Source organism: Ranitomeya variabilis, chromosome 6 (assembly GCF_051348905.1).
Source record: "Ranitomeya variabilis isolate aRanVar5 chromosome 6, aRanVar5.hap1, whole genome shotgun sequence".
Taxonomy (NCBI): domain Eukaryota; kingdom Metazoa; phylum Chordata; class Amphibia; order Anura; family Dendrobatidae; genus Ranitomeya; species Ranitomeya variabilis.
In genome coordinates, this window is record NC_135237.1 from 342,961,138 (window position 1) to 342,975,632 (window position 14,495).

The 14,495-nt window shown below is 44.7% G+C and overlaps 1 protein-coding gene across 1 annotated transcript in view; it reads left to right on the forward strand.

Annotated features, from left to right (window-relative positions):
• Nucleotides 1-372: 372 nt before the first annotated feature.
• SYCP2L (synaptonemal complex protein 2 like) overlaps nucleotides 373-14,495 on the forward strand; it is a 221,342-nt gene continuing 207,219 nt past the window's right edge. The window contains exon 1 of the mRNA XM_077269880.1: nucleotides 373-574. Coding sequence (XP_077125995.1) covers nucleotides 569-574 — 6 coding nt within the window. The 5' untranslated portion in view covers nucleotides 373-568. The remainder of the gene's footprint in view (nucleotides 575-14,495) is intronic.

Sequence of the window (14,495 nt, forward strand, 5' to 3'; positions counted from 1 at the left end):
CATTTTCCTCATTTCAGCCCACTGAGCCATTAAATTCATTGGGGAAAAGCAGTGAGAAATGTAAAGCCATACGCATGTCATACGGATTCCATACGGATACATAGGTGCGAGAAAATCGCAACATCGTATTGCAAACACATTATACACAGATGACCATAAGGAGAACATTTGTGCGACTCTCTGCCGAGAAAATCGGACCGATTTTTCATAAGTTAAGTGTGACTCCAGCCAATAAGCCAAAATTTGGCTTTGCACAAAAGTGTTGCAGCTTTTTAAAGCAATTTACACCAGAATTTTGGTGGAATCACTTTAATGAATAGGGGCTTCAGCATCCTGGGGATGACTCCATATGTTCTCTGCACAGGAGCATGCTGAGCTCCAAGCCCAGGATGGGAACTAATCAGTGCTGACTGGGCTCAGGTGCTGGACACATTGGGGTGTGTTCCTGGTGCAGCACTGACTTCTCAGCAGATGCAGGACTCACAGTGGAGGTTGTCTTCCTCTTCTGGTCCAAGTGTGGGCTCAATACTCAGTTCATGTGTCTCTGTAGTTCCTTGTGGCTGGCAACATGAGTGTATGTATTCCTTGTTCTGCTCATAAAGCTGTGTATTTCTTATTATACGTGTATAGAAATGTGTCTGTTAGCCCTGGCAGTAGCGGTGCACCGCTGGCTGTTTGTAATGGCTTCCACAGATAGTACAATGCTTTGTAAATTACTAATCAAATATCTGCTATTGTAGAATATTTGTTTTCTTTCCTTCAGCATTTTGAATATTCAGATTGTGATATTTATGTAATCTTAGGGTATGTTAACATTCAGCTATTTTTAAACTGTTTTTTAATGAAAATTTAAAAGCCATTTTTTGCAGTACCAACAAAAGTTATAAGATTTTAGAAATCTCATCTACACTCCTGGGGTTTTTTTGCTTTGTTTTGTTTTGGGTTTTTTTCTCCTGACAATCTGAGAGCTGTGTGTTTTTTAAATCTGCGGCATGTCAATTCTTTGTGTTTTTGCAACTTTAAAAAAAACAAACATTTTTTTTCACCCATAGAAAGCAATGAGCGTGACAAAATGCCGCAATAAGGAGCAAAAGTTTTTGCACCATTTTTGGTTAATAAATCTAACTTTATTGACCCTTTTAGTGACAACCAATTTTAGCTTTAATGACCAGACAAATATTTTTTTTTTAAATCTTACTAGTGTCATGCTGTGGTAATTACTCTGGAACGCTTCAACAGAACCCAGTGATTCTCAAACTTATTTATTTTGTTTTTGTTCTTTTAAATATCGTACTTTTTCTTAGTAGTAAATTTATTTTTTTTGCATGTATTTGGGAAAATATTGGAAATTTGGCTAAAACTTTGAAAAATTATTTTTTTTCTTTATGGCTTCTAATGAAATTTTTCAGACGCAGAATTAACAAAAACCAACAATTCACAATTTTTTTTATTTTTTTTTTGCGCATTTCACTGTGCAGTATCTACCAATTTGTTCATTGGGTCGGTATGATTACAGCAATACCAGATTAATGTGGGGGTTTTTTTGTTTGTTTTTCTTGGGGGAGTGTTAACGCTCTGCCACTCTTAGGGAATGTCCACTCCTTGCTTTTTTTTTTTTTTTTTTTAATGCAAATTTCAAGCTGTGTTTTACCGTACCAGCTAAAGCTGAGATTTTATAAATCTCGTGTGTGTGTGTACGTACACACACACACCTTTTTTTTTTTTTTTTTTTTTTTTTTACTTGACTGAATTGGAAAACTGCAGCATGTCACTTTTTGGCGTCTTTCTTTTTTGTTTTCATCCATATAAGCTTTTTTGTTCAGAATAGTCACTTTTTTCAGTCATAATAATCTTTTTCTACTAAACTAGATGGAGGCCCGTTGCTATCGCATCAGAAGGGCGGTAATGTCACAATGGGGGCAGGCATGCGGCGCTGTTGCCTAGTCGCATCCTGTGAAAATCTAATAACTTTTGCATCTGGAGACTCATGTTCTTGATGCCTATGCTTATATGCATTGTTTTTGTCCCAGCGATGCTGTTGCTCTTCAAGAGTCTCATTTGCACTTTGTTGTCTTCGATGTTGTGCCTTTGCTGCTTTCCTTGCATTGGCGTACTTTTTATGACGAGCCTTGTTGGCGTTGATATTTTAAAGGAGTTTTCCCACGATTAAAAGTTCATTTTAACCCCTTCACCCCATAGTCAGTTTTCAACTTCCTGACAAGGCCATTTTTTTTTTTCAATTCTCACCACTGTCAATTTATGAGGTCATAACTCTGAAACGCTTCAACGGATCCTGGTGATTCTGAGATATTCTCGTGACATATTGTACTTTATGACAGTGGTAAAATTTCTTCAATATGACATGTTTATTTGTGAAAAAAAAATTGATATTTGGTGAAAATTTAGAAAATTTTGCAACATTTGATCTTTTAGTTTTCATGCCCTTAGAGGATCATATCACACAAAATAGTTAATAAATAACATTTCCCTACATGTCTACCTACACCATTCTAGAAACTACACCCCTCAGGCCGGCGTCACACTCAGCGTATGTAAATACGGTCCATTTATTACGGCCGTAATACGCAGAAATGTTCCAAAAATAGTGATCCGTAGGCAGGGTGTGGCAGCGTAATTTGTGCCTGGCATCCTCCGTATGGCATCCGTACTGCGATATTTTCTCGCAGGCTTGCAAAACCAACATCTAATGGATTTATGTGCTCAAATGTTTGTTAAAAAAAAAATATATATATATATATATATATATATATATATATATATATATATAATAATTTTCTGTATTTATATTTAATTCAGCACGAGATATGTGAAAAGCCGGTAATTCAATTGCTTTTCATTTCTCCTTCCCAAACCCGACAGGATATGAGACATGGTTTACATACAGTAAACCATCTCATATCCCTTTTTTTTTTTTTTTGCATATTCCACACTACTAATGTTAGTAGTGTGTATGTGCAAAATTTGGGCGCTGTAGCTTGTAAAATAAAGGGTTAAATGGCGGGAAAAAATGGCGTGCGCTCCCGTGCAATTTTCTCCGCCAGAGTGGTAAAGCCAGTGACTGAGGGCAGATATTAATAGCCTAGAGAGGGTCCATGGTTATTGGCCCCCCCTGGCTACAAACATCTGCCCCCAGCCACCCCACAAAGGCACATCTGGAAGATGCGCCTATTCTGGCACTTGACCACTCTCTTCCCACTCCCGTATAGCGGTGGGATATGGGGTAATGAAGGGTTAATGTCACCTTGCTATTGTAAGGTGACATTAAGCCAGGTTAATAATGGAGAGGCGTCAATTATGACACCTATCCATTATTAATCCAATAGTACGAAATGGTTAATAAAACACACACACATTATTTAAAAGTACTTTAATGAAATAAAGATACAGGTTGTTGTAATGTTTTATTATACTGGTAATCCACCTGTAACAAAGGAAAAATAAAAAAACAACAATATCTCATACCTTCAAGTCTCACGAAGTAAATCCATCTGAAGGGGTTAAATCATTTTACAGCCAGGAGCTCTGCTAAAGCAGTGCTCGTGCCTGTAAAACCCCCAGGAATGAATGGATTGCAGGGGAATGACCTGTAGTTACCTTGAGTTGCGGTGAGGCGCCCTCTGCTGGATGTCCTCATGAACTGGAGCCTGGTAAAAGTTCCCATTGTCGAGTTCATATGAGGACATCCAGCAGAGGGCGCCTCACCGCAACTCAAGGTAACTACAGGTCATTCCCCTGCAATCCATTCATTCCTGGGGGTTTTACAGCCAGGAGCACTGCTTTAGCAGAGGTCCTGGCTGTAAAATGATTTAACCCCTTCAGATGGATTTACTTTGTGGGACTTGAAGGTATGAGATATTGTTGTTTTTTACTCTTCGCCACGACAGCACCCCACTGGAGAGAGGGATCCGCCCCGCAGGAACAGGAAACCTATTGAGAAATAAAAGGGGGCGGTCCGCCTCTCCTCCTCAGTTTAGGTTTCCTGTTCCTGCGGGAACGACAGGATTTCTATGAAGAGAATACCTGGGCATGCACGCCGCCTGTGCAGTATCTTTGAGAACGGCAGGGGCTGCAGTCCAGAGGCAGCGTCGGGGGAGATCCGTTTGACGGCTCCCTCCTCGCCTGAAAGAAGCCCCGGATGATGTCCTGGTCCGGGTGAGGCCGCCGGGCATCATTTCCGAAAGCGGGTGGCAGAAGCAGGCGCCGGAATCCTCGCCGATCAGGTGAGGACAGCGTTCCGGAAGTAGGTCCGAGGCTGGATATGCCCGGACTGCGCACGCGCCGACCACCACCAATGATTCACCCGGAAGTATATTAGAACTTCCGGAGTGTCCGAGCTGCGGCCAGCAGGCGGGGGGGAGGCGCGGCCCCTGCGCATGCGCAATACGGAGGACGCCTAGGCGCCATATATAAATCAAAACAGCACCATTATTTGGCGATGCAAGATGTCATCCCCAGGTGCCATGGACCCTGAAACAGGAGACCAAGTACCCCCCGCCAAGGATCGTCCCAGCAAAGGATCTTCAGACACCGGTCATAAGAGCGGCTCGGTGGTCAGATCCAGGACAGGATCTCGGGCTTCTGATCCGGTATTATCAGCTTCACTGGGTGAGTGTGAGTGACTCTACCTATTAAGCTAATGCTATTTCCCCTCTCTCTCTCTTTTCCTCCATCTCTCGTCAGCACACCTCGGGTCAGGTTAAAAAGCGACAAAAAACAAAACATAGGGAATGCGCTTTATGTAGCCAGCCCCTACCCGACTCATACCCCAAAAGGCTCTGCCAGGACTGCATAACCGAAACCACACAAGGAGCGGCAATGTCCGTTACGGACCTGCGTACCATTATAAGGGAAGAATTAAGAGCTATGTCCCAAGATAAGCCTCCTAAAACCAAATCTAAAATACCAACACCCTTGTCAGATTCAGATAGTGACCAGGTTGTATGTTCAGACGCCTCCCTATCATCATCATCATCATCTTCATCGTCTGAAATTGAGGGACGTCCTTGTTTCCCAGTGGAGAGTGTGGACAATTTAGTAAAATCTATACGAGACACTATGGGGTGTGAAGAGTCCAAAGGGGCACAAACCACGCAGGACATAATGTTTGCGGGTTTGGCGGAGAGAAAAAGGAGATGCTTTCCGGTCATACCAGCAGTAAAAGCATTAGTAAAAAGAGAATGGGAAAAGCAGGATCAGAGAAGCTTTCTACCCTCGTCGTCAAAACGTAAATACCCGTTTAGTGACGACGAACTTCTTACATGGACAAAAGTCCCTAAAGTTGACGCAGCTGTAGCCTCTACCTCGAAGCAGTCAACCTTACCTGTAGAGGATGCGGGACTGCTCTCTGACCCTCTGGATCGTAAAGCCGAGTCCTCCCTTAAAAGATCCTGGGAGGCAACTACAGGAATATTTAAGCCAGCAGTCGCAAGCACTTGCACGGCCAGATCGATGCTCATATGGATCGATCAACTGGACCAGCAAATTGAGAATAAAATCTCAAGAGATAAATTACGGGCAGCTATCCCCCTGATACGGGGCGCAGCAGCCTTTATGGCAGACGCATCCGCGGACACCCTTCGGTTAGCGGCAAGATCTGCAGGTCTGGTAAACAACGCAAGGCGTGCACTATGGATGAAAAGCTGGAAAGGCGATGCGCAATCAAAATCTAAAATATGCGCCATCCCATGTGAGGGTGAGTTCCTCTTTGGTAAAACTCTAGACGACATACTAAAGAAAGCGAAAGACAGGAAAAAGGCTTTTCCTGACTCTTCTATTCCCTTTTATAGGAGGGCCTTTAAAAGGAGACCGTTTGGCAAAAGAAGGCAAACGGATAGGTCTACAACATGGACCGCTAAAGACGACAAGCAGAGAGGTACCATGTTTAGAAGACCCAACCCCCCAAAAGACAACAAATACTGAGGATATACCAGTAGGGGGCAGACTTAAATTTTTCGCCACTCAATGGGAAAAAATAACATCTAGCTCGTGGGTTTTAAACATCATCCGAGATGGAATCAAATTAAAATTCTCTCGTGTTCCCCACGAGTCTTATATTATAACATCTCTCAGCTCGCCTATACAGCAACAGGCACTAGAGCTTGAGATTCAAACCCTATTATCAAAACGGGTCTTAGTCCAAGTTCCGGTGGGACAGGAGGGTAGGGGATTCTACTCTCCCCTATTCCTAATTTCTAAACCCGACGGCTCCTTTAGGACAATTATAAACCTTAAAAAACTCAACTCATTTATCGAAAATTATACTTTTAAAATGGAATCCATTAGATCCACCATAAAGCTCCTCTTCCCAAACTGTATGATGGGGGGCATTGATCTAAAAGATGCATATTATCATATCCCTATTCATAACAGATACCAGAAATTCCTCAGGGTGGCAGTAAAGATCAACAACGAGGTTCATCATTTCCAATATGTGGCCCTGCCCTTCGGCCTCTCAACAGCGCCGAGGATCTTCACCAAGATAATGCTAGAGGTGATGGCCTACCTTCGCCAGAAGGAAACCTTAATTGTGCCCTATCTGGATGACTTTCTGGTAATAGGAAATTCAGCTACTCAATGTACCGACCGTTTAGCTCACACAATTTCCTCTCTACAGGGCCTGGGCTGGATAATCAATACCGACAAATCCAGACTCACTCCGCTTTCCCGTCAGGCATTCTTGGGGTTCCATTTAGACTCTATATCTCAAAAGTGTCTTCTGCCACAGGTAAAAATTCCGCTGATCAGACACAAAGTCCTAGCCGCAATAAACAATCCACGTATATCCCTAAGACAGGCTATGTCATTATTAGGGTCTCTTATCTCTTGTATACCTGCAGTAAGATGGGCTCAACACCACACTAGAACACTGCAACATCAAGTTTTACAAGAGGATAAACGGTTATTGGGTCACCTAAATGCAAAAATAACCTTGTCTCAGGAGGTTTTAACATCCTTAGAGTGGTGGCTAGACTCAAACCATTTGATGAGTGGGGTTCCATGGGTAATAACGCCATCTCATACCATAACCACTGACGCCAGTCCTCATGGATGGGGCGCTCATATGGGGAATGATTATTGCCAGGGATCATGGAGCATAGAGGAAAGCTGCAGCTCCTCTAACTTCAAAGAACTAAATGCTGTAAAGTACGCCTTATACCATTTCCTCCCACAGCTTCGGGGGAAAGACGTCAGAGTCCTGTCCGACAACACCACCACCGTGGCGTATCTAAACCGTCAAGGAGGTACGCGATCAGAGACTCTGATGTCTTCTGCTACGGAAATTTTAAATCTAGCAGAAAGTCATCTAGCATCCCTTACTGCACTGCACATAAGAGGAGCAAACAACCAGCAGGCGGACTTTCTAAGTCGACACACCCTAAGACAAGGAGAGTGGTGTCTAAACCAGCAAATTTTCCTGAACATAGTATCTCTTTGGGGCCGTCCTCAGATAGATCTCTTCGCCACAAGAAGAAACAGAAAAGTTCAGAGATTCGCCTCCCTATCTCCAGCGGATCATCCGGACATTCTGGACGCTCTCCAAGCCCCCTGGCAGTTCAGTCTGGCGTACGCATTTCCTCCGATCATATTGCTACCTCAAGTTATACGCAAGATCAGAGAAGAAGGAGCGAGAATCGTTCTAATAGCTCCATTCTGGCCCAAGAGACCATGGTTTTCATGGCTACAGACCATGTCGGTCTCAGATCCTTGGGTCCTCCCCTCAACGCCCAATCTTCTCTTCCAAGGTCCGTTTTTCCACCCTCAGGTGGACAATCTTCACCTGACGGCCTGGAACTTGAGAGGCAGATGCTAAGATCAAGAGGGTTCTCGGGGGGTTTGGTTGATACACTTCTCCATAGTAGGAAACCCTCCACAACAAAGATCTATACGAGAGTATGGAAAAAATTCCTACAATTCCATACATCTACCAACACGTCAGAAATTCCTATATATTCTATCCTGGAATTTCTTCAAAAAGGGAGAGAACTGGGTCTAACTGTAAACACCTTAAAGGTTCATGTATCAGCACTAGGAGCCCTCTATGGCTATAACATTGCGGGGGATAGATGGGTATCCAGATTTATTACGGCCTGCGAAAGAATGAATCCAGTTAACATACCTAGGATTCCACCCTGGGATTTAAATTTAGTCTTACAAGCCCTAACAGACTCTCCATTCGAGCCAATAGACTCAATACCAATTAAATGTCTATCACTAAAAACGGCCCTCTTGGTAGCACTGACTTCAGCTAGGAGAATCAGTGACATCCAAGCACTCTCTATAGATCCACCTTTTCTGTTAGCCTTTCAGGATAAGTTAATTCTTAAACCAGACCCTTCCTACCTGCCCAAAGTAGCGAAAAAATTCCACAGGTCACAAGAAATAATCTTGCCCACTTTCTTCAGTAATCCATCCACTCCTGAAGAACAAAAATATCACACTCTAGACGTTAAAAGAGTAGTGTTAAAATACATTGAAAAGACCAGCAGCTGGCGACAGAGTAGGGCTCTGTTTGTTTCCTTCCAGGGTGTCAAGAAGGGTCATGGAGTAACAAAAAGCACCTTATCCCGGTGGATCAGAGAATCTATCAGACTGGCTTACTCCGCGAGGAAAGAAATCCCTCCGGAAGGCATAACGGCACACTCCACCAGAGCGATGGCATCCTCCTGGGCAGAGAGGGGAGACGTCCCGATTGAAACTATATGTAAGGCGGCAACTTGGTCAAATCCTTCTACATTTTATAACCACTATAGGCTAGACCTATCGTCCACTTCTGACCTAGACTTTGGCAGGACTGTCCTCAGCACGGTGGTCCCCTCCCTAGGTGATGGTCTCTGAAAGATCTCCAGTGGGGTGCTGTCGTGGCGAAGAGTAAAAAGCCGGATTACTCACCGGTAATGCTCTTTTAGTGAGTCCACGACAGCACCCTCTTACATCCCTCCCTAGATTAATATAATACTGATTGAGTAAAATCCTTTTTAATCATAAGCAAATAAGTTTAAAGAATGAAATAAATGATATTTGCCTAACACTGGCGGTCCTCCGGGTACTCTGAAATCAAAACTGAGGAGGAGAGGCGGACCGCCCCCTTTTATTTCTCAATAGGTTTCCTGTTCCTGCGGGGCGGATCCCTCTCTCCAGTGGGGTGCTGTCGTGGACTCACTAAAAGAGCATTACCGGTGAGTAATCCGGCTTTTTTATTTTAACCCTTTATTTTACAAGCTACAGTGCCCAAATTTTGCACATACACACTACTAACATTAGTAGTGTGGAATATGCAAAAAAAAGGGATATGAGATGGTTTACTGTATGTAAACCGTGTCTCATATCCTGTCAGGTTTGGGAAGGAGAAATGAAAAGCCGGCAATTGAATTACCGGCTTTTCTCTAACACCGGTGCGTATTTCTCGCAAGTCACACTGTTGGTCCGTGTGTAATCTGTATTTTTCTCGCCCCCATAGACTTTCATTGGCGATTTTTTTTTATTTTTTTTTATTTTTTATTTATTTTTTTTTTTTCGCAATATGGTGACAAACGCAGCATGCTGCGATTTTCTACGGCCGTACAAGACCGTATGTTATGGATGCATAATATACAGCAGATAGGAGCTGGGCCATAGAGATTCATTGAGCCGTGTGCCATGCGTATTTTACGGATGTAGTTTATGCGCTCATACGTCCGTAAAACTCGCTAGTGTGACGCCGGCGTAAAAGCACTTAAAACCACATTCAAGAAGTTTATTAACCCTTCAGGTGCTTCACAAGAATCTTTGAAATGTTAAAAATAGTTAAATGTTCGTGTTTGGTTTTTTTTTGTTTTTTTTTTACACAATACAGTTATTTCAGATCCAATTTGTTTCATTTTACTAAGGGTAACAGGAGAAATTGGACCCCAAAAGTTGTTGTCCAATTTGTCCTGAGTATGCTGATAACTCATATATGCAGGTAAACCACTGTTTAGGCGCATGGCAGAGCTTGGAAGAGCAGGAGCGCCGTTTGTCTTTTCAATGCAAAATTGGCTGGAATTGAGATCGGACGCCATGTCACGTTTGGAGAGCCCCTGATGTGCCTAAATATTGGAAACTCCCCAATTCTAACTCCAACCATAACCCTAATTCCAGCCCAAACCCTAAATATATTTTTTCCATCATACATGACGGAACCACGAGAGAGGGGATCCGCCCATCAAGGACAGGAAACCTTCAAGATAAAAGGGGCAGCTCCTCTCTCCACATCAGTTGGTTTCCTGTCCTTGACGGGGAACCCTCAAGATGGAAGATGTCTGAAGATTGAAGAGGATGCCTGGGTTGGGTGGATTTGGGCAGGCGCTGTCTGCTGCACCGGTCACCAGGTACCCGTAGTCGCCTCGGGGGTCAATGTATACCATGCCCCCGCGAGCGAAGCATGGCCACAACCCGCGAGGCGAACGCCCGGGTGAAGATTCTCCATGGGGGCCGCAGATATGCTCCTCCCCCTGTCGAGTTAAAAAATCCTGCCTGTCCACGGGGGTCACTTTATGGTGCCCCCCCTGTTGACTACTGGTGGCCATGCAGCCCGTGAGGCACATTGATGCCCGGGCTAGGTAAGCTCCTCGGTGGGTTTTGGGGCCCTCCCTGTCGAGCATGAAGAAGCAGGTCTCCCCCCTTCCCCCTGGTCGATACCTGTACAAAGGAGCGGTGTCCGCTGAGAAGCATGGGGGTGAGTGCTGCGCATCTGGCTCCTGTGGTCTGTGGCGTGGACAATTTTCCGGCGCTGCGAGCTCCTGCTCAGCCGGCGTCAGGTACCCGGAAATGGCAGGTATGCGGTACCCGGGCAGCACTCGGAACCTTATGGATGTGCTATGCAGCAGGGGGACCGAAAGAGGCGGCGCGCACCAGAAGTGGTAACCGGATGCGCGCCTGATGCACAATACAGCAGCGCGCACCGGAAGTAAGTCCGGGGGTGCGCGCAGGCCATCCTTGCCATTAGGTGGCAGGATCATCCAGGTAAATGGTGAGCGCGCACCGGAAGTGGTTGCCGGGTGCGCGCTCGGGTATCACTTTGCGGCGCAAGCGTCGTGCTGGGAGCTGGCAGGATCAGCCAGGTAAATGCTCTAATAGCGCGCACCGGTAGTGGTCGCCGGGTGCGCGCTCTGGTATATTTACACAGCAGGCAATACGGTTCTCCATGCTAAAAGCAGCCATCCCAAACATACGATCAAAGCCATTCCCGTGGGTGAATTTACTAGACTGAAGCGGAACTGCAACAATAACAATGATTTAGATAAAGATTTATCTCAAACCCGAAAAAAATTTATTAAGTGGGGTTACCCTAACTGGATGCTCAATAGAGCGGCAAATGTGGTCAATTTGAAAAATCAATCAGATCTCATTTATGCAGAGTCAAATAGCAAAAATAACAATAAAAATATTTAAAAAATTTCTAAAAAACCATATGTCTGTTTGCAGTTTAGTCCGCAATTTAACTAAATTAAAACTATAATTAATCGAGCTATTCCAATTCTATTTGAAGATCCCATTCTTGCTGTGTTATTGAACAATGGTTGTGGAGCACCCCCACACCGCCGCAGGGCCGAGGGGTACCCGGTACCGGGCCTCTGAGTCTCAGTTCAGGAGTGGTCACGGTGGCTAGACCCGGTCCGTGGCCCTGTCTGTCAGTGGGGGACGTCCGGTGCAATAAGTGGTGGTGTAGCGGTGCAGTTGTGGGGTGCAGGTCGCGGTAAATAACGAGGACACCAGGTTGCAGTCTCTTTACCTCTTTACTGAAGATCTCTGCGTCCTCAGTCCAGAATACGGCTCACCAGGCTGCGCAAGTCCGGCCGGTCCAATGACACTTCCAGAGTTCTCTTCACAGGAGGAAATCTGTGCCTTCCCCCTAGCGCTATGTGTTGTAGTCCTTCCCTGCTGCGCTTACGGAAAGTACCCCACAACTGTTGTGTCTGTTTCTTAAGTTCCTTCACAACTCGACTAGATGATGTTCTGCTAATCCTCCGTCCCTCCCTGAGGTTCGGGTAGGAACGGCACCCGTTTGACGGGTAGGCTCGGAGCTCTTCCGGGACCCTAGAGACGCCCCTCTCCACAAGTTGCCACCCAAGACTTCATGGGTGATTTGAGTTAGACAGCCCGCCTGAGACTGACTGTCCTGCCGCTGTTTGGAGTATTGCTTGAAGCTGAATGTTATTCTACTCCCTCGGCGTTCCGGCCACCGGTAGTGCGCCTCAGTAGGATGTTGCTTCGGTCTTACAGCACGACTCCTACTGGTATTTCTCCTTTGCGTGATCCCGTTTCTCACTCAGCACAATCTATCTCTCTTCTAATCCTTTCTTGGGCACCGCCGCTACCCGGAGCAGGCACGGTCCCGTTACGTTCGTTCTCGTTGCCAAGCCTCTGTCAGGATCCCACCCCTGACAGAGACCCTACTGTATCTTCCCCCTACAACACCCTCTGCCACAAGGTGTTGCCTGGTTCCAACCCAGTCAGCTTTCTGATCTAACTTCCTGCCTGACCCCCAGTTTACCCACTATGGTGGGGAGTGGCCTAATGAATAGCACCCTTAGCTCCCCCCGGAGGCCCGGCTGTGAAATGTATTGGTGTCTGTGATACCTGATCAGATGAACTCCTTCCGTGCCATCGGACGCACCATAGCTCCCAATAGTGGCGGAACCACAGTACTGCAACGACCAGGACTCTGGGGCGCTGCAGTTGCAATATTATAGCCAGAAGGGCACCCACGCTAGGTAACATATTATCCCCTAATTGTTTTTCCTCTCAACAACCAAATAGCACCTGGCTGAGTTGCACAGGGTGCTACAAATGCAATGTTACCAACTGCACTACCTGTAAATAGTGTTGAGCGATACCGTCCGATACTTGAAAGTATCGGCTGATACCCGAAAAGTATCGGATATCGCCGATACCGATACCAATACAAGTCAATGGGACACCGAGTATCGGAAGGTATCCTGTATGGTTCCCAGGGTCTGAAGGAGAGGAAACTCTCCTTCAGGCCCTGGGATCCATATTAATGTGTAAAATAAAGAATAAAAATAAAAAAATATTGATATACTCACCTCTCCGACGCAGCCTGGACCTTACCGATGTAACCGAGCGGTCACGCGACCAATCACAAGCCGCGACGTCATCTAAGGTCTTTCAAGCGCTCATTCTTAGGAACGGAAGCTGCCAGTTACATCGGTAAGGTCCAGGCTGCGTCGGAGAGGTGAGTATATCATTATTTTTTATTTTTCTTTATTTTACACATTAATATCGATCCCGATACCGATTCCCGATATCACAAAAGTATCGGATCTCGGTATCGGAATTCCGATACCGCAAATATCGGCTGAAACCCGATACTTGCGGTATCTGAATGCTCAACACTACCTGTAAACACTTAAACATAACAAAATTTTTTGGTATGAGCGACATGGAGAACAAATATAAAATTCAAACCTTCATCAACTGCAATACACGCTTCATAGTATACAAAATAGACTGTATCTCATGTGAGAAATCATACATTGGTTGCACAATAAGAAAACTAAAAAATCGAATATCAGAACATTTATACGATATTAAATGCACAATTAAGAATAGTCGAACCATTTCCTCTGTAGACACTTCATCGAAGCACACTCACGCAATACGGACTCCCTGAGAGTAACGGGCATTGAAAAAATAAAAAAAATCTCCACGAGGAGGTGATATGCATAGGGCTCTGCTCACACGGGAAGCCTTTTGGATTTTTAATCTAGGTACAAGATTTCCGTTTGGTTTCACTATTAACATAAATAATAGTAGGATCCCAGTGTACACAATAACTATTGACATGGATAATAGCAGTATTTCGATGTATATATTTGTTTATTAATTTTATTTTTTTTTTTCGTTTTTTCTGTTCATTTGTTTATTTATGCATCTGTTGGATTTTATTGAATTTTTCTATTGTATGCATATAGCAATTTGATAATGTCTTATATATTTTATATTTTGCACAGGACCTTCGGGTCAGGTGACTTCTCCTCACTTTTCCATTGGTGCAGTAGTCCTTCTTATATTGGATGGGCTACCTAATAGATCAGCTGTGACAGACCATCAGGTCGAAACGCATAGCTCTCTTCATATGTGTTATGGCATTGTCCCAGGAGTGTGTCCTTTTTGATTTTAATATGTTGGATTAAAAACGAAATTTTATCAAGAAGCTGGAACAACTTTTCTTTGTTTTTGGGATATTTACACAGCGCAGGCGTTGCACTGACGGCGGGTGATTGATGCTCTCTCTAAGCACCGGAAGTGGTGCAGGCACGATTAGCCAGGTATTTAATTCATGACAGGTGCGCATATGCACCTGACTAGTAAAGCGGCCAGTAATGGCAGGATCAACCAGGTGATTCATTAAAAAAAAAAGAGTGAATCTATTTAAACGAGCCAGAAGTGCTGCCCTGTGTCACTAAAACCAGGCCAGGTTGAAGGTGACCACT